This window comes from Oratosquilla oratoria, chromosome 1, assembly GCF_046742065.1.
Source record: "Oratosquilla oratoria isolate Oo_2021 chromosome 1, ASM4674206v1, whole genome shotgun sequence".
Classification (NCBI taxonomy): domain Eukaryota; kingdom Metazoa; phylum Arthropoda; class Malacostraca; order Stomatopoda; family Squillidae; genus Oratosquilla; species Oratosquilla oratoria.
Window position 1 is genome coordinate 35475213 of NC_134777.1, and position 20934 is coordinate 35496146.

The 20934-nt window shown below is 41.2% G+C and overlaps 1 protein-coding gene across 2 annotated transcripts in view; it reads right to left on the reverse strand.

Moving 5' to 3' along the window:
- Window positions 1–20934, reverse strand: part of LOC143032857 (bumetanide-sensitive sodium-(potassium)-chloride cotransporter-like) — a 292888-nt gene that overhangs the window by 111182 nt on the left and 160772 nt on the right. For both annotated transcript variants that reach the window (XM_076198045.1, XM_076198052.1), the window contains exons 2-3: window positions 6337–6423; window positions 4957–5032 (exon numbers count right to left, since the gene is read on the reverse strand). In XM_076198045.1, the coding sequence (XP_076054160.1) occupies window positions 4957–5032; window positions 6337–6423 (163 nt within the window). The remainder of the gene's footprint in view (window positions 1–4956; window positions 5033–6336; window positions 6424–20934) is intronic.

The window sequence follows — 20934 nt, forward strand, 5'->3', positions numbered from 1 at the left end:
CGCGAATTTTTCTTTCACTATTACGCTATTTTTGTTTATAATTCTCAATGTTACAAGATTACTTATATGTGTGTATTTACCTAGTTGTATTTTACGGGAAGGGGAGCTATGCTCGTGGGGTCCCGTCTTCATATCTCATTTTATCTAAACTATTTTTAAATTCATGTATTGTTTTTGCACACACCACTTTCTCATCTAACTTGTTCCAACTGTCTATTACTCTGTGAGGAAAGCTGTTCTTTTTCAAATCTCTTCTATAGCTGTCTTTTTTTATTTTCTTTCCGTGTCCTCTTGTATTTCTGTCATCCCATTTTATCAGATTCTCTCTATCAGTAATTTCTATGCCTTTCATGATTCTGTAAATAGCTATCAAATCTCCTCTCTCTCTTCTTTGCTCTAGTGTCTGTAGTTTAAGTTTTTGTAGTCTCTCTTCATATGATAGTTTTGAGAGTGTTGGTGCTAGTTTTGTGATTGCTCTTTGTATTCTTTCAAGTTTTTTTATACATTTTTTTGTACTTGGTGACCATATCGTTGCTGCATATTCCAATCTTGGTCTTATCAGGGTGATTAGGATTTTCCTCACCATTTCTTCATCCAGGTATGTAAATGCCACTTTGATTGTTCTTATTAAATTATAAGTTTCTCCAAAAATCTTATTTATATGTTTCTCAGGTGACATATTATTCATAACAATGACTCCCAGGTCCTTCTCATTTTCTACTTTTTTTATTCCTTCTTCTCCCAAATTATATGATCCTGTTATTCTGTTTTTGCTTTTTCCAAATTCCATTATACTACACTTTTTTGTATTGAACTCCATCTCCCACTTCCTACTCCATTCTTGTACTTTATTTAGATCTCTCTGTAGTGATTCACAATCTTCTTCAGTTTTCACTCTTTTCAGTAGTTTTGCATCATCTGCAAAGAAGCTCATATAGCTTTCAATTCCTTCATCCATATCATTAATATATATAGCAAACATTATTGGGGCCAGAACTGTTCCCTGCGGGACACCGCTTATTACTTCATTCCATTTTGAGTGCTGATCTCTTATCACTACTCTCATTTTCCTTTCTTGCAGAAAGTCTTCCATCCAATTTAGCAATTTACTTTGTATTCCTCCTTCATATTCTAATTTCTTAAGCAACTTCTTATGTGGTACTTTGTCAAAAGCTTTTTTTAGGTCTAGAAATGCACAATCAGCCCATCCATCTCTTTCTTGTATTATATCTATTAGCCTTGAATAGAAACATATTAAATTGGTGACGCATGATCGTCCTTGTCTGAATCCAAATTGCCTTGGATTTAGTACGTTGTTTTTTTCCAAGTATTTTACCCATCTACTTTTGATAATTCTTTCACAAATTTTTGCTATTGTACTTGTTAGAGACTGGTCTATAGTTGGTAGGTTCTTCTTTATTTCCTCCTTTATATATAGGTACTATATTTGCTTTTTTCCAATCTTCTGGAACTTTTCCTTCTTTTAAGGAACTGCTTATTATGCTATGTATTTTGTCTGCCAGTTCATTCCTGCATTCTTTCAGAATCCAGTTTGCTATTTCATCTGGCCCATGCGATTTTCTGACATCAAAATTACCCGTGTCAATATTTCATTCTTTGTTACTTCTATTTCTTCCATAGGGGGGACTTTTTCTTTCCACTCAATCTCTTAAGGTTGTATATTTTCCCTTGTAAACACTGATTTAAAATGTTTGTTAATAATATCTGCCATTTCCATTTCCTCAGTGTATTCAACTCCTCCTTGTCTTAATTTCTCCAAGTCTTGTTTGTTTTTCAGTTTATTGTTTACAAATCTGTAGAATAGTTTTGGTTGATCTTTACACTTTTCTATAACATCTTTTTCATATTTTCTTTTTTCCTCTCTGCACTTTTGTACATATTCATTTCTATAACCAGTATATATTTTCCATTTTTCAGGTCTTCTGTCTTTTTTCCATCTGGTCCAGGCTTTGTCTCTTTTGTCTTTTAACTCCCTACAACTTTTGTTGTACCAGCATTTTACATATTCTTTTTCTTGTTTTTGTCTTGGGACATACTTTTCCACTCCTTTTTTGTAAATTTTTGTCAAAATATTCCATTTCTCTTCCACTGATGTTTCTTCTTTGTATATTTCTTCCCAGTTTTCTTGTTGGAAGAATTCTCTTATTTTATCAAAGTTTGTTTTTTCATACATCATTCTTCCTTTTCTATATTGTTCATTTCTTTTGATATATTTTTCTTCATTAAGTTCCAGTTCAATCAATATGTGGTCACTTTTACCTATTGGTGTTTTATATTCAATCTTGTCCACTATTCTAGGTTCAGATGTAATTATTAAGTCTAGCCTCGATGGTTCTTCTTCATTTCTATACCTAGTGTTCTCTTGTATCCATTGTGTCATTGAATGGTCAGTAATCATCTCAAGTAGAGCATTTCCCCATGAGTCATCACCACTCTTTACTGTCATTTCTTCCCAGCAGATTTCTTTGCAATTAAAGTCGCCCATCATAACTATTCTTCCTCCGTCTTCCATTATTTTAGTTAATGCTATCTTTGTGTCCTCTAACATACTTTTATATTCACTCTCCTCCCATGAGGCTGTTTTCGGAGGCACATAATTGATCACAAATTTTCTGCTCTTCTTATCTCTGTCTTCCACTTCTATCATAATCATCTCTACTGTATTCTTTCCATAGATGACACCTTTCACGTTTATATCCTTCTTAGTCAGGAACATAACTCCACCCCCTTGCTTTTTCTCTCTGTTTCTAATCCAATAATTGTATGCATCATGTCCTACACTGTTGGGTGGTAGTGGGCCTTTTAATTTTGTTTCTACAATTCCCATTATGTCCGGTTCTTTTTCTTTCAAATAATCATTCAGCTCATTCAATCCTGTTATTAATCCATCTATATTTGTGTAAGACACTCTTAGTTTTCTGCCACTTCCATTGTGTTCTCTGTTTCCCTTATGTTTTTCTTTTGTATGTCGAACTTCCTTAGTTTCATGTTCACTACTCTCCAATAGAATCTCTCTTTCTCTGACTCCGTTCTGTTCTCGTTTTTTGCCTTAGCTTCCAGTCTTTTCTGCTTTTCTTCCTCTCTTTCCTCTTTATTCATTTCCCTTTTTATCCATATCTTTTTGTATTGTTCACTTGTTGCTAGTTTCCCTGTTTTGGATAAGATATTCTCTGCCGTTGTTTGTGACTTGAATTTAATCTTAATTGGTCTGGTCTTGTCTGTGCTATACTTTCCGAGTCTAAATTTCTCTTCGATTTGTTTCATAATTTCTGGTTCATCTTCTTGAACTGATTCTAGTAATTGGCTTACTTTTTCATTTTCCTCTTTGATTCTTGTGGTTCTATCTGTGTTGTGTTTCTCTTCCATTCCTAATATAATTATACATTTCTTCTTGTCTGCTAAATCCCTTACTATATTCTCCTTTTGTCTCATCACTTTAATAACTGAGTCTTCAGTATGTTCTTTCAATTGCTGTTTGACTATGTCAGTGAATGAAACCTTATTTCCTTCTTGGGTTTTCTTCCAATTTTTACTTTCTTTAGCTATCGTTTCTCTGTTTTCTTTACTATTCTTCTTCAATTCCTCATTCTCCACCTTTACCTCTCTTAACTGTCTTTTTAGGTCTTCTATTTCATCAGTTAAGTTTTTATTCGCCTTTTCCAGTTCTTCCAATCTTTCAACCCTTTGTAAAATGGTGTTCATATGACCTAACCTACTCTCCAAGTCCTCGATCACCTTATCAATCTTCTTTAGTCTTGTCAGTCGGGGGGGGTTTGTGTCCCCCCCACTCTCTTTAAATCCCTTGAAAATATTCTCATCACTTTCTACTGTATTGTTCCTATCTATACTTCTAATCTTTACATTCTTATTAGACATTCCGTCGTCCTCCAGCTCGTCTTGTGGTCGTTTGTTTACTTTACGGCGGTCTGTTTGGACCAAGTCCTCTACTTCCTCATTACCTTCCATTTTCCCAGCAATCCCTCCCCTTCTCCTCTTTCCTTACTTTCCCACTACCCCACGAGCAATTTCCCCCCACCCTGTAAATACAAAAAGGCACTTCTCTTTGCGTTGGGATCCACAATCTGCACTTTTCTTCAGAACGTTCTTCAAGCCGTCCGTTCGTTAAAAGTGTGTTTGTTAGTGTGTGTGTGTGATTCATCTTGGGTCACGAGTTGGACTCGTGATCGACAGCTATTTCTCTCGCGGAAGAGACCTCAGAGCCCATATATGACCAATATGGGCAATGCTGTGACCTTACATGCACACACAACTCCCCGCCCACGAAAGTTGGAGTAACGACTCGCAGTGTAGCGATACTGAAATTATTTCAGCCCTGGGCGGGGTTCGAACTCGGACCGCCATAGTGGCGGCTGGGAACTAACCACTACGCCATCGAGTCGTGTGTGTGTGTGTGTGTGTGTATATATATATATATATATATATATATATATATATATATATATATATATATATATATATATATATATATATATATATATATATATATATGGTAAACGAATATGGGCTAAGAACACATTTATTGGCCTAACGTTTCGGACTCTAGGCGCGTACACCGAAGAAAGTCATAGACACCGAACCGCAAGGACAATAAATGCATTCTTAGCCCATCTTCAATTACCCTTCTCCACCTATCACTCTCATTTGTCTCAAACAATTATATATATATATATATATATATATATATATATATATATATATATATATATATATATATATATATATATATATATATATATATATATATATATTACTAAAACCGTATATCAGCAAAACCCGAGAATTACAAATAAAAACTGCGATAAATGAAGAAAATGTTCGGTTCGGTAGTGTAAGACAAGTCTAACTGGTAGTGTTCCTGACGGGAAAGCCGAGGTTTATATTAACATAACCTGGGCGGTCCTGTGATATACTTACGGAGTCCTGCCTGGCCGACGACCCACGTAAGACGCAAGAAGAGCATCACGCCCCAAATGTTGAGCAGACATCGCATCTGTAGGTACATTAAAACGATTAGTTCCGTAGTAATAAGTCATCGCAGCGGTCTCAGGCGAAACAAAATACGCCTCATTTCTTCTTAGACCAATCACGGTCGAGTAAATACTTTCGAGATATGGCAATATAGCATTAAGTGCATTTCTTGACACTAAATCAAACATTCAACAGGAAACAACAAATAATAAGAGGTGCCGATGGGAGTCGATCCGGGGGCATTTGCAGCATAATCATATAATGAGCTTGTCTTTTCATTGTGCTATTTCTATAACAGTTTAAAAAATTCTCTATTGAAAAATGTCTTGACGGACAAATTTTTTTGTGTCTATAATATAGATTTATGCACAAGAAGACAGTAATACAACTAAGCTATGCGTGCGTTTGTTGTTGCCACTGCAAATGTCGACGGTCTAGTTTCGCCGAGTTTTGTCCACCGCGGGAGAATCAAAATGTCGACAACTCACAGTTGCAGTCATGTCTCCTGTACGTTACTTTTTTCGTTTGTAAATATAAGATTTAATCTAAACAAGTTTTTTCATCGCCTCTTAATATTTTTTCCTAATAACTGCAACCAAAACCGGAGAACTACACGACAAAAATATTATAATAATAATATCGTATAAATGAAGCACAGTCCGTTTCAAACAAATTATGGCTTTGTGGGTACTACATCTGTCCTGTGGTACAAACTCCCTTCTTTCGTAATCACTCTTTGACTTCTCGAGTTAAGGGTGTGATCACAATACAACAGTTGTTAAGGTTTCAAGAATTAGCTCAAATCCCAATTTTCGAATTTCTATTTAGTAAAGCTGCAGCATCTATAATAACACGATTTGGATAAAAAAAAAACCGCAAAACATTCACTAGACAACTAAGCAATTTAATAAAACAATGTGAATAAAACGTAACAATTCTTGCCTATTACTCTAACTTCCTGTACAGTACTTCCAGCATAGTACTTTGTACACAAAATGTATGGAACAAATACCAATAAATGTTATGTCGGACTTGCAAAAAACATGGGCCGTTCTAGGAATTTGCCCAGGAGTGCTTATTTCATGGATTCTCAAGCTATTTCCTCACGTGTCATAGACGTGTGTATCTTTTGCCTCCTTGATGACACTTCGACACTGAAATAAAATGGTCATGGACGCACCAACTCCCACTATTAATTCATCGATTTGAGTCCGCTGCCCCACTTGTCAGAAGACCAAACGGTCCCCCTCCCAATGTCCCCCTTGGGCAGGAACCAGTGCACGGCCTATGGGTCACTGAAGAGGACAAGGGTTCTTCGATACTTACGTACACACCCTCCAGCCATCCAAACTTGATCACTTTTCCCTTGAGAGGTCCTTTCGCCGCCTCCGTGTCCACCTCGCCGCGCCGCGCCTGGAAAGAGGAAGAACACAAGGATCGTCAGTCACTAAGTTGTTCGAAATCTATTGAAGGAGGAACAGCAGCATCCAAAGACGATGGGGGTGCGGGGTGGGGCTAAAAAAAAAAGTGATTTCATTACTTTATAATATCAAAACGACATGCATCAGGGCGACTCGTACCATATAATCTGCATTGAAAAGGCATGCGATACAAACAAATGCCGTAGAGGTCCTGTTGCGTGAAAGAATGAGAGATAATGAGAAAAAATGAGGGTGAGAGATAGAGAGAATGAGAGTGTGAGAATGAGAAAGAGAGACTGAACGTTGCGTGATGTTGAGACAATATGGTAGGAGAGGGAGGGAGGAGGTAGAAAAGGAGGAGGAGGAGGAGGAGGAGAGTGAAAATTTAACTCACGATGGTCCTAGTCAGTAGTTCCTTTCTTTCCCTTTCAGCAGGAGCATCTCCCCAAGTCTGAGCCTCTTCTCTCCCGACAAACGTTAACACATGAAATCGATCCTTTAAGATTTAGAAACACCACGTAACACACATCTGCCGAGGGTTGCGGTCAGCAGTCGAAATATATACCTTCCGTTTCTTTATTTTTATTTTTCACTCAAACAGTGGTGCATTTCGTGTGATTTACAAATACGCTACTAAATCTAATATCTTAGATTGGTCTCAGTACTGTATTATTACACTATTATTCATCATTCACGGTACACCTAAATTTGACCTATGAAACATCACATCAAGAAATTCTTTTGTCGTAATACTAATATAATTTTGTATACAAAGGCACTTTAACGGTAAGGAAATTACTGCACATAAACATATGATAAATACAACAGCAGATACATAGGCACAATTCTGATATACTGTGGCTTAGATTTGGTTGTCCACTACATTAAGGTCCCTTCAGCTTCAAATGCACACTGAAAGCCAGGTGGCCTGGTTAGAGTATACATGAATGTGCATTCTCTTAAAAACGCAGCCAGGCCAGGGGCTGGACAACAATATATTTACCAAAAAAATATAGCACTAAACAGACGGCGTATGCATATACGCTGCGCGTATGTGTGTGTGTGTGTGTGTGTGTGTGTGTGAGAGAGAGAGAGAGAGAGAGAGAGAGAGAGAGAGAGAGAGAGTATAGAGCAATGAGAAAGCAAATGGGAAAAGCAAAGCAAAGAGAGGGAGAAAGAGAGAAGCAAGGTGGGGAAACAGGCAAGGGGAAAGGGAGACGATATCACTTCCAGTTTCACAAGCTGGAAACTTTGTTAGCCCTACAGACAGACAGTCAGCAATGGCCCTCAGGTCCTCCCATAGACCTCTCTGGGGCACAGAGGTGATGGAGAGGATACTGAGGAGGAGGAGGAGCAGGAACAGGGGGATGGGGAGGGGAGGGGCAGTCGCTCAGTGTTCTTTCTCATTAGGTGAGAAAGTGGAGAGATAGTCGAAGTTGATAGGAGGAAATCTTGAACTCGCTCCAGAACCCTGTAACAGCATCTCCATGCAAAACGCCTTCCGCCGAACAATGGCACATTCCGAGCAGGGACGAGTCAATGGGTGGAGGAAGAGGAAGAGGGGAATGAGGAAGATGAAGAGGATTAAGAGGAGGTTAAATAGCGAAGATAAAAAAGGGGAAGAGGAAGAGGATGAAGAGGGTGTGAGGTGAAACAGGCCGAAGGGGCGAGGAGAGAGAGAGAGAGACAAAAAAAAAAGAGAGGAGGATAAAAAGGAGGAGGAAGAGATGGGGAGGGTGGGTGAGGGAAGAGGGGAGAAAGCGGTGTGTGGGAGGGAAAGGGAGGAGAGGGGGGTGGGGGTAGGAGCCATACAAGGAAGGAAACCACACCGTTTTTGGAGAACAAAAGGTAACAAGAGATCGCACTACTGGGTTCGATCTGCCCCCCTATGCCTGGCCCAATACTTACACAAGGCTACAGCAAGGTGTAATGTATGTACTGTACCACAAAATACTCCGATTATCATTATATGAAAGAAAATGCCTCTCGAAAATGGATGCGAATAAGAAAGTATATACATATATTAGGAAGTGATTCTGATATTAGTTTTTTTTTTTTTTTAGCACTCAAAGCTCTAAGTCGTTTAACTGGGAACACGAACAGGAAGTAAAAAAAGGGGGGGACAATAATACCAAAGAAACAAAATAAGCAACACATTAAAGCAAATAACACTTAAGGAAATAGTTCACGCACACATACACGATTCGAAGGCGAGGTTGGTAGAGTTACTGGCCGCCTCTATGGCGGTCCGGGTTCGAATCCCGCCCAGGGCTGAAATAATTTCAGTAACGCTGCGCTACGGGTTGTTACTCTTACTCTCGTGGGTGGGGAGTTGGGTGTGCGTGTGTGTGCGTGTAAAGGTCACAGCATTGTCCATAGATCAGTTATATATGAGCTCTGAGCTCTCTTCCGGGAGAGAATTAGCAGTCTATCACGAGTCCAACATGTTATCCAAGACCATGGTGAATCACACACGCGCGCACACACACACACACACGCACGCACGCACACACACACACACACACCTGTAGATGCGAACCTGTCGCTCGGTGATCCTGTCCACCCCACCCCCCCTTTCGAAATGGACCTCCTTGGGGGTCTCTCCTTTAAAACTCCGAAGTCACTTGACCAAACAGAGGCCACATTTGCCCATGTCACTCTGTCTCTTTTTGTCGAGCTCAATCAAGCCGTACCGGGCACCTCCATGTACGCCAGACGAGGCGGGGTGAGTGCCCCCTTTTGTTCCTCCATGTGTAGTATAACGTGTTCCGCCTCCGTGGTCCGTGCAAGAGGCGTAGGTACACACAAACACACACACTCACACGCACAACATATATCCACTAATGCAAAAATGGAGTTCTTTACCAACGAGTCCCTTCCCCGACTCTGGTACCACTGCACTAACCTAACCTAAACTTCGGCACATATACAAAAACCACCATGGCATGTGGAAGTTAAGGACCAACAAAAACATCACCCAAAACAATGTGGGAAGGAAGCAAAAGTACCCTTCGCCGGGGAAAGGGACTGCAGGGAAAGAATTCAGCTTTCGTTCCACACGCAGGATCCTTAGTGTGGTCATGATGAGGTCAATACACTTATATTACTGATAATTACATTAATCGTAATGTGAATACAACAGTAAGATATGTAATAGTAATGGCAATAACTATAATCATAACAGTAATACCAATAATAATAATAATAATAATAATAATAATAATAATAATAATAATAATAGTAACAATGATATTAACGACATATACGAACGCTAATGATTACAGGTTCTGCTGAAGGTAACTTGAGTTGTTTAATTTCTCTCCAGATATTTTCTATTGTGCTTAATTTTTGTTTGGTCGGATCTTTGATGGGAAATATTTGCCAGGCAAGCGGCAAGCACTCGTCGACACCAGGAGTCCCCCACCCCCCGGGCTTTCTACCCAAATGGGAGGTTATATATAATCCCATTTCAACAGGCTTCAGACTTAAAAAAAAAAAAAAAAAAAAAAAAAAAAATGAAGCTCACGCATTTCTTGCACCAATAACAATGTCACCATCCATCTCTCAAATCACAATTGCTAGTGCTGTGCCCATTACACCAGTCAGCGAGGCCGGCGTCGAGAGAATCGGCGCTTTGTATCTCCCAGGCGTCTCTATTTGGCCGGCCAAGCATCAATCTCCATCTCTATTCAACTCGGGATCCAAGACAGCTCACGGTTTTAACTGGCAAGAAACAAGGACTTCCTAACCGGCCGTTATGGGTTGGGACTCCTGTATACAGCTTCATTTGATGCAGTAATACAGTTGGTTAATCTATATACTGTTTCCTGTAGAACGAACAAGGTAACAAAATATAATCACTTTCTAAAATTTCTGTGGCCGAAAATACGACAAAACTGTAAAGGACCCTTACACAGTCAAATTTTATTGGCATCACTTCTGTATTTTCAGTACTAGTGCCCACGATGGGTTCATCCAAGAGATGTATAAAATCTTTGGTTGGTAAGGAAAGCACAAGAACGATTAATCATAATAGCCAATAATAACAGTACTGGCAATACAGTATCTATGTTTCCTCCGATTAATGACTTCACCATTAAAAAAAATTTTAGGCAAGGAGGCCGTTACAATTAATCGATGGCGGCAATCAGGGCTACAAACTGATTTTGTTTACACGTGGAATAAAAACAACCCTTCTCCTTTGGTTTAAAGAGTTGCCAAACAACTCTCTCTGACGTCACTGCTGCCCTCTTCCGGCCACTGACACCATTGCTGGCTCAACTCTCCCCTCATTGGGGGGGACTGGGCAGAGCGGGAGAGAGGGAGGGTTTGGTCCTGCAGACCCGCCACCCCACCCGCTCTTTTTTGACTCTCCCATATCTTTCTTCCAATTTTCCTCTCTTCTACCTACAGTCATTTCTCTTTCTGTACATCTCCCCACCCCCCGCCGCGTCTCATTCTCTCTTTACCTCCCTTTCTATGTGACCCTTCACTTTGTTCTCTCCTCTCTCCCTAACTACTTTACTACGGTGACGAATGTTATATATATATATATATATATATATATATATATATATATATATATATATATATATATATATATATACATATATAGACAAAGATAAAGGAAGAGAGAGAGAGAGAGAGATTCCTTTCCATTTGCCCCCACCATCAGGAGCCCCACCTTGGTTGACGATGCACCCGTGGGCCGGCAATGTTCTTTTCGCGGAGCGCACCCAAAGTGCTGTGCTACGAGGGCATTACCGCTGCCCCGCCCCGCCCCGCCCCGCCCCGCCGTGGTCACTGTCCTTCAGTGACCTGCCCGGGACCGACTGCGCCACCAGAAGAAGAAGAAGAAGAAGAAGAAGAAGAAGAAGAATGGGTACGCGTGACCCATCCACCACACCTCTTTTTGTCGAGCTCAATCGAATTGGTCTGCGCTCTATTCTTGTCCCCTCCTACAGGTTATTAGACCCCGTCCCCCCCTCCCCTCCATCGTACCCTTCTTTGCAGGGAACTGCGATTATTTCACTCATGTATACTAAAAAATCTTGTTCTCCGTTCTTGAATTCCACAACTATGCAAACAAAACTTCCCTTAATTGGGACGAAATTATATTTTTCTACGCATTAGTTCCTTTTACAATTAACGTTTTTTTTTCCCACAAGCGAAATTCGATGGATGCAAACTTTTATTGCTGGTTTTTGTATATTCACTTTACGGAAACAAGTGCTTTCTCGCGCAGAAAAATATATTCGAACGTTTTTCAGTAAGGGAACACCGCACCTGTCTCCGGGTGGAGGAGACCACAGGCCTCTCCATCAGGCGACACAGGAGACCTCTTCATCAAGATTATTCCAAATGAGGAATATGAGAGAAGTCTCCGGGCATCGGGTACAGTTCCACAGAACGAACGATAACAGGCTTCGCGGGGTGAAGAGTGAAACAAAGGACAGTCGCCCGACCCCAGCATCCCATTAACCATGCTGTATCAACTCATCTGCACCTCCCCCCCCACCGCCCACGTCCCCGTCCACCCGCTCCTATGCAGAACATTCAATGCGATAAGTTGGGGGCCCCGTTCTGAAACAGGTCCTAATCCAAACCTAATCCCAGCAGAAATTATACTCCATTGATCTCAGGCTTTCTTAAATATCATACTATTTATTAATCAATTAATTTATTCATTTGTGCAATTTTCCAATCGTTGCTGACAAATTTTCGTATATTTCTTCATGGTAAGTGTAATTCAGATCTCAGATAACTGTTTTTTTTTCATTTTCATTTTTTTTTTTTTTTAAACAATCGTAATTCTCCAACTTTAATAGATGCTTCCATGATTTTTATTCTTCACGGATTTTAGTGAAAAAAAGTTTTCACCATTTACTTTTTTCCATAAGAATCATAATTCAATATTACTTTTTTCCATAAGAATCATAATTCAATAGAACCAGGGAACAACATACAAAAAAAAAAAAAAGTCTTACTTTGGTAAGAGGACTGTACTACAGAGAACCAACCCGGGGACAAGTATGTCCTCTGCTCTCGACGACAAAGCATCAAAGGGCGACATGACGTCACGAAGGCTCTAAGATACGTCAAGTGGACCAATTACTTCATTACGTGTTGACCCATATGTGCAAAAGGTACTTCAGCTACTCCTGGTTTTGAGTGGGCTTCTTGATGCAATGGCAGTATTCAGGAGTTTCAGGAAAGAAGAACGAGAGAGAGAGAGAGAGAGAGAGATAGATAGAGAGAGAGAGGGGGGGGTAGAAACATAGCTACACAAAAAAATGCTTCTACCGCTTCCATTCACCAGTGAGAAGACATGCATCCCCGTGCATGTTTATACCAGCTTGATACCAAACTTCAAGACGTGACCTCCTACTGTTCTGCTAACAAGTCCAGAACAAGCACCGGACCACGTCGCCAAGCGGGCCAGCCGATATGACGTCGTCACATGGCGTGCAAAGGGATCCAGCATTCAAACAAATTCAATACCTAAATGGAAAAAAAAAAAATCTAGGAGGCGGGGCTTGGAAATGACATCACATCGCTGTGACATGGTCCAAGGGTTGTGTGACGTCATGTCGACTTCCAGGACATTTCCAATAAAATATCCTGTGGCCGGTAGGGACATTTCATACGGATTTTCCTTACTGCCCCCAGATTTTAGTCAGTTGAGGTAAACCACACACCATTAATCCGATCACCTTGTCGAGGGCGGTGTGATTGAAAGACCTCGGCCACAGCGCGGACTGACGACGCAACACAGGAGTCTCGCAAATAGGACGAAAAGCAGACGAAATATATCAACTATGGACCCTATGGAGCCATTAGCGGCAAGAAATTATTCCGTCAGGGGGGTGGAGTCACGCCAGGAGGCGCTGAGTAGCTGCGGCCGAAGCCGCCACATTTGCCCTATGATGCGCTTGGAGTGTTGGGAATAGAGACGAGAGAAATAATATGGTGGCAGCCATATCAAAGTTAGAAGTGCCACCCACTATGTAAGGGAATGAGATGGGATAAAATACAAACACACAATACACACAAGCGTGCGTGCGTGCGTGTGTGTGTGTGTGCACGCGAGCGCGTGTGACAAACTGGCCCTTGGTTAACAACGGCGTGACACCGAGACGTCATCAGGTCTTTGGTAACGAAATGACGGGGCGTATTTTCACTTCGTCTTCCCTAAAGTGACTCATCGCTGACTGGAGCTGTTGAACAGTAGTGTACTGTGGACTAACCTTACACTGGCAAGACCTACAGATTTTTTTTTTTTGGGGGGGGGGCAGTGTGTGCACGTAGTAGGAAAGTACTGGTACGCCGTTTTCTTTTCGTCTTCTTCGTTTTCTTTTTCTTTTTTACGTTGTCTGAAGAGGGCATCGGGCGACCTCGACTGGGTGCAGACATACACACGTACGAAGACGATTTGTTTCCAGCGACAACCATGTCTGTGTACGTCCACCGTCCCAAGCAGACGCGCGCGCAACCAACCCTCCACATATACAAGCACACCCGCTACGTGAGCTCACAAGCACACTTTTCACGCGAACTCCTTCAATACCGCGGAACTGTTAATTTTATCATGAATGGCTCCCGAACACGACTTCATTCATTACCGTGACACCTTCTTCGTAGCAACGGGATAATCCAGGAATTTAATTTCTAAACAAATTTTCAATGGTCAATATATTGGTTTTCTTTATTAGTGTCATAATATCAACTTTATTACTGAATTTAATTTCTAAACAAACTTTCAATGGTCAATATATTGGTTTTCATTATTAGTGTTATCAAGGTTACAGTATCAACTTTATTACTATTAGATATTTGAACATGTGAATAAAAGACGACCTTTCTCGGAAATGGAGTTCATGCCCTGCACACCACCCGCCTCCGAATGAGGATAAAAGACGAGCTGGAACTCCGTACAGTCCCAAGTACAGTCATGTTTGGGATTGCCAAAGGGTTAGTTCCAACTACCGACTTTTCAAAGCGCAGTTCGCACGAGCAATGTTCCGGCACCAAATTCCCGCTTTGTCGGCAACTTGGTGCCGAAACATTGCTGGTGTTAACCATGCTTAACCATCTTTCGCGGCTGAGTAGTCTGCGCTGAAGTCTACAGACCTTAGTTCGATTCACGAAAACGGTGCTCATTTATTCAACTCGTAGAAAAACGAGGGCATACTCATGAACACAAACGCACGCACGCACACACACACCGCTCTTGGCGCCTCGCAGCTGATTGGTTCAATCACACCCATCACTTGGCAAATCATTCACAAATCATTCAATCGTGCCCACTGTTAATGCTGAGGGTCGTCGTCGTCGTCGCCGCTTTCGTCGGATGCCATGGCATTTGGCGTCCTTTGTGTCTCCCTCCGTTTAAACACGAGCGTATTTAGTCTCCTTTAAAGGTTTTGTTCTTACTGACGGCAGATCATTTTGCTCAATTTCTGGGGACCCCCTTCTCCCTTCGATAACGCCTTTCTATACAAATACGATGGCGCACATTACAGACGTGGTTCTGGCTAGAGACAAAACTTTTCATCTAGCTGAGGGCAGGACCCTGTGCTGAAGGATTCGCCAATACTACATGGTTGTTTTTTCACTCCTTATATTTAGCTGAATTACAATGCCTTCGGGTTTTTTTTCTTCCGAGTTGTGTGCACTTCACTAAGACTGGTTCTCCAACGCCAAATGTGATTCTTTATCACTTTACAAATCTCCGCCTGGGCAAAATGAACGGGAGAAGACACCTAAGTATTTTTTTTTCTTTTCTATAAACCAATCTTAGAAGTCAATCCACTATAACTGTTCCACTCTCTCGTCACACTACTTGACACAAACCTAACCCAGGTGCCCTACCAGCTCTTATCACCTTCGATGTTCTTTGTCTTTCATCTTTTCTGACAGTCATATCATTCTCCTCTCCCATCACAAACATTTCCCTGGCATCTTCAACTGTCACATTCACACTCCGTTCCTTCTCCACATTCATCAACGACCACAACTACTCTACCCATCTTCCCCGCTTACCACATTCACTTCCTTTAGTATCTGTCCGCCAGCACCCTTTATATTTATTTTTTCTCAATCAGACTCACTACCGTCACTCTCTTCATCATCAATGTGGGGGGGGCGTCATACGCCAGGAAACGCGTTGCTTCACTCACACGCAGGCGCCAGTCACCACGGTCTCTCCGAGGAGGCTCCCATGCAGACACCCTCCCTCCCTTCCCACTTCAAACAACTTTCGACAGGTTCGATCAACTTGCCCTTTCGGCCATGAGTTCTTCTGTGGGCGCATTCCCATTCTTAGTCTCCTCCTCCTCCTCCTCCTCCATCGAGGGTTCCTGTCTCTTGCGGAGACGGAAACCCTGTGAATAGGATCAGCATCAAGGAAACGTGCCACAGGCTCATATAGCCGAATCATGCTGGTAACTTGCCTAAACTGAGTCTCACAGTATAGTCTGGTTTTATACTAAGACCTTCCAGCGACACCCTATGAGTCGCCGAAGGCACTTGGCACAAAAGACATTTCACTTCAGCGCGCGCGCCCAAAAAAAAAAAAAAAAAAAAAAAAAAATATATATATATATATATATATATATATATATATACATATATATATATATATATATAATATATATATATATATACACACACACATTAGCACATGTTATTATCATTTTCAATATTTTATATCAAACATCTCCACTTTAACACTTCCTTTCCTCTTTGGCTTCCTCCCCTTGCGTTTTGCTTATACCCTCTTTCTTCTGTACCTCTCATATCTTTTTCTAGTTCTACTTTGCAAACAATTCTTATATACTTATTTTTTTTCTTCCTCCACCACATTAACCTCTTCATCTTACCATTCGCTGCCTCCCCTTCTGTTCCCCCCATCCTCATGTAAATAATAATAATAATAATAATAATAATAATAATAATGACAAAAATAAAATAATAATAATAATAACTGAACTTGCGTAGACCAATTCTAACAAGTGAACATATACTTAAAACTATTTCATGTTGTACAATTTACACCGGACTGTGTGTTCCGATTGTATTAAAAATAAATAAAAATAAATAAATAAAAACGTAGAAGCACTGAGACAGCCCAAACCTCCGCCAGTGCAGTTCAATTACCTCCCTATTTTCCTTTATGTGACTGAGCTTGCGTTTAATGTTACTTCGCCTATTCAAAAGTGCTTTGAATTTAGGAGCAGCGTACTTCGACTATGACAGAAAAAAGGAAGAATATATATATATACAACTTCAACTTGGGATTGTAACTTGCCAAGGTTTGCATTCAAATCCTTGTTCGAACACACACACACACACACACACACACACACACACACACACACACACACACACACACACAGAGCGCTGAACTGCTACTATAGTGGCCCGAAGTTCTTGGTTCGAATCCTGCCCAGGGCCGAAATTATTTCGGTACCGCTGCGCTTCGGGTCGTTACTCTGACTCTCGTGGGCGGGGAGTTGGGTGTGTGTGTGTGTGTGTGTAAGGTCATAGCATTACCCATAGATCGGACCTACGAGCGCTGAGCTCTCTTCCAGGAGGGAAATAGCTGTCGATCACGAGTCCAACACGTGATCCAAAGACCAAGTGAATACAATATGTATATATATATAAATATATATATATATATATATATACAAATATATATATATATATATATATATATATATATATATATAAATATATATATATATGTTCATACAAAGAAAACTATTGGAGCATTATTTAAATTATACTCACTCAAAAGAAATCATTAAAATCAGTTAATAACTAAAAGTTGCAAACAAACAAATGAATATGCCAGAAAACATAACCTCTTTGTGGAAGGCACAATCCCTATGGACATCTTCATACTATTTCGTAAAAAATCCAGGCGTTCCCGGTTACAATGACACGTAGTAATGGGGCCCAGGTGTACAGCAGGACCAACTTTTGAGGCACAAACGCTATACGTTTCGAGGAAATAATATTAAAAAAAATTGTGTTCAGGAGCCTCGGGCCGCTGTGGTGTTCACTCTTCCTATACGAACACTGAACCAAAGTGATGTCGATTTCAATGCATGGAAGTACACATCGTAAAGCAAATTTAGTAAAGCTGTGTGCTGGATGAGGGATGCATCTCCACGCTAACAGAATAACAGTGACTAAGTTAGACCCCCCTCCCCCCACCTCTTTCTCCTTCTCTTACTTCCCCCTCCTTCAGCACAATCACCGTCCCGGACGCCCTGCATGAGGCCAATCTACGCTCTCTACGACACTTTCCTGGTGATTTAGGCTAACCTTCCCACTCAAGCAGACTCTTGCACCATCGAAGACGAGAAACAGCATCTAGCAGCGCCTGGCCATCACGTTTCCATGTTTGTTTCGAGAGCTTTGTCGTATAATAGAAGAAATCTGGTAACATCACGCACACACACACTTTATCCGGGGTCACATGAATATTTGTCACCCCAGAGCGCCCACATGAAGAATCGTCACCCCATGTGATCCCACCTCAAGAATTGTCACAACAGTACGCCGAATATCAACAGTGGAAAAAAGATTACGTTAGGTTAGTGTGTTAGGTTAGGTTAGGATATGTTAGGTTATGTTATGTTAGGTTGAATGAGGGTTATGCTTATTGTTATCAACTTATACAACCGAAGAATCGTAAACCCAGGCTGGCCCACATGAAGAATTGTCACCCTAGGATGACAATTCTTTATATCGGTATATCGGTAATACTTACCTTTCCTTTTTTACATTACAACTATAGTGCCAAATTCTAGAGCATTTCTTCTATATAAGTACGTGAAATCTAGGAAATTTTTAGGAAAAAGAAAAAAGGACCCATAGAAACAGCAACGAAGACGTCGAGGAGACCAATCTTATAAAGACGTACCACGACGTCACCGGCGTCAGAGGGCGACGCAGATCTTCCCGCGCGCGCGCGCTCCCTCACCCTAATAAAATTGCTGTCGGGCCGACCCTCCACTCGGTACCGTGGCGCGACCTGACGTCACAATCAACTCTCCTCCTTTCCCCCCTTTCAACTTCACTCCTGCCCATCCTCCCACTCCCCTCCTCCTCCTCCTCCTCTTATACCAACCATTTCCCTTCTGCTGCTGCTGCTCCTCTTCTCCTACCCCTCTTCTTCCTCCACGTCCTCTGCTCTCCCTCTTCCTTCTCCTCCCCCTCCTCCGCTTCAATAAGGTGAAATTAAACACCTTTCCCCCCACTCCCTCCCTGTCCCACAACCAGTGCCAGGAGCGCCAACTGTCGTGATAAGCACAGGAGGGCAAGATTTGAACTCCTCAGAAAGTGGACACGACAAGCCCTGACGCAGACATTCAGTGACAATGACAACAGTTGGACCCACACTGCCCGGCCACAAGTATTAATGGAAGCAAAACAACATCAAAACTAATTGGAATAAATAGTCGCAGTTTTAAAATAATTCCTTCTGATACATATATATGATTTACCATTAGCAATTATGTGGCCCTGATGACATTCAGTAGGATTACTAAAATTTTCATTTATCATAATTATTGCAATTGCCATTACTATTATTAATTATTGTATTATCATTATAGCCACATATACACCACAAAAGTAAAAACTATTTCCTAAATGCATAAAAGCGATGAAAACTCTTGTGACAATCTGGGAACCAATGGTATAATTTCTCTTAAAATTTCTCTAAGACGGTGATGTTCCCTCAGACAAACAAAACCCTCTGGCGTTATCTGGAGTACATCAGCGTGGCACAACAGGGATGAACACATGACGTCATATCCGAGGGCAGTTTCAGCAAATGTGGACAGATTTGTATGTACACACTTGGTGATATAATCGCAAGCATGCTGGTCTCGTATTGACTTAGCTGTGAGTTCGAATCCCACACTCTTCTCCGATTCCCAAGAATGACTGTTTTGTCCCAACGGTCTGAGTGCATAGTAGTAGTGCAAATGTGACGGTTTCGGCCGCTACTATGCGCCTCCTGACCAAGGTTCCCCACCTTCTTTGGTCTTAACTGCTCGATTAGTTGCAGAGCACCCAAAGTTATTTTTATGCATTTATTTGTTTGCTTCCATTATCGTTATCATCATTGCCATAATCATCTTCAATATTACTAAAAGTATATCAATTATGCTGTCATTACACAATTATCATTATTACCACAACCAATATTATCATTATCATCATCATCAATGTTACTAAAAGTATAATAATTATGCTGTCATTATACAATTATCATTATTACCACCGTCACTATTATCATTATCATCATCACTATTATAATTATTATAAATATTATTAGCTTTTATCATTGTCCTTTTCTTTATTGATGCCATCCACATTACTCTCAAAGTCGCTCAACATCTTTCACATTTGGGAGCACTTTCGCTTTTATTATGGTTGTCGCCAAGCTATTGCACTAGACACCTAAGCACTCCACTCCGTCGCTAACGAGTATTTTCCAAGACATTTTCTATACAGTATCAACAACGTATGGTATCTTTTAGTGTAGAAATGCACATTCAGAACTAAACAGATTATATAGATTTTGAAAATCCTTAGGTGTTTAAAATCGTTTTTGCACGTAAAAGTACAATGACGGGTTAACCGGACTCATAAATTCGTTCACGCCCACACCATCCGAGAGCTCAACAAATGCGTGAGTAGGAATATCTGTAGTTTTCAGGTGATTTGTGACATGAACCACCACATAATAAACTCAGTTAAAATGTAACTCCGAGGTTATGTCAACATCCATAACATAAGTTCAAAAGTTAAATCTTACGTTCTGTGAAATATACATAGAGAGAGAGAGAGAGAGAGAGAAAGAGAGGGGGGGGGTCAGACTGGGGCAAGAAGGAAAAAACGTGGTCGACAAGTAGAAATCCAAGAAGGCATATAGAGCCAGTGTGTCAACATTGGTGGCTCCCTTCCATGCCGTTGCGTGGCACCTTTTGCCCTCCGCTCTGGCACCACCTCATCGGTGATATCAGGCTGGACGAGGAGGAGGAGGAGGAGGAGGAGGACTAGCGGGAGGACAAGCAGGAGGGCGATGGGAGGAGGAGGAGGAGTAGGACGAGGAGCAGGACGACGACGAGGAGGAGGAGAAAAAGGGTGAGGGGCAGAAGGATGAGGAGCAGGAGGATGAGGAGAAGGAAGATGAAGGCTAAGACAAGGAGGACCATGAGAAGGATGAGAACGAGAAGAGGAGGAAGGATGAGCGGGAAGATGAAGATGAAGATGAAGATGAGGATGAAAAGGTGGTGAGGAAGAACGAGAACGAGGGAGGAGGAGGAGGAGGAGGAGGAGGAGGAGGAGGAGCAGTGGAGCAAGAGGAGTACAAGGACGAGAGGGAGAAGTGGAGCAAGAAAAGTAAAAGGAGAAGAAGGGAAGTGGGAAGGAGAAAGAGTAGGAGGAGGAGGAGGAGGAGGAGGACAACATGAAAGAG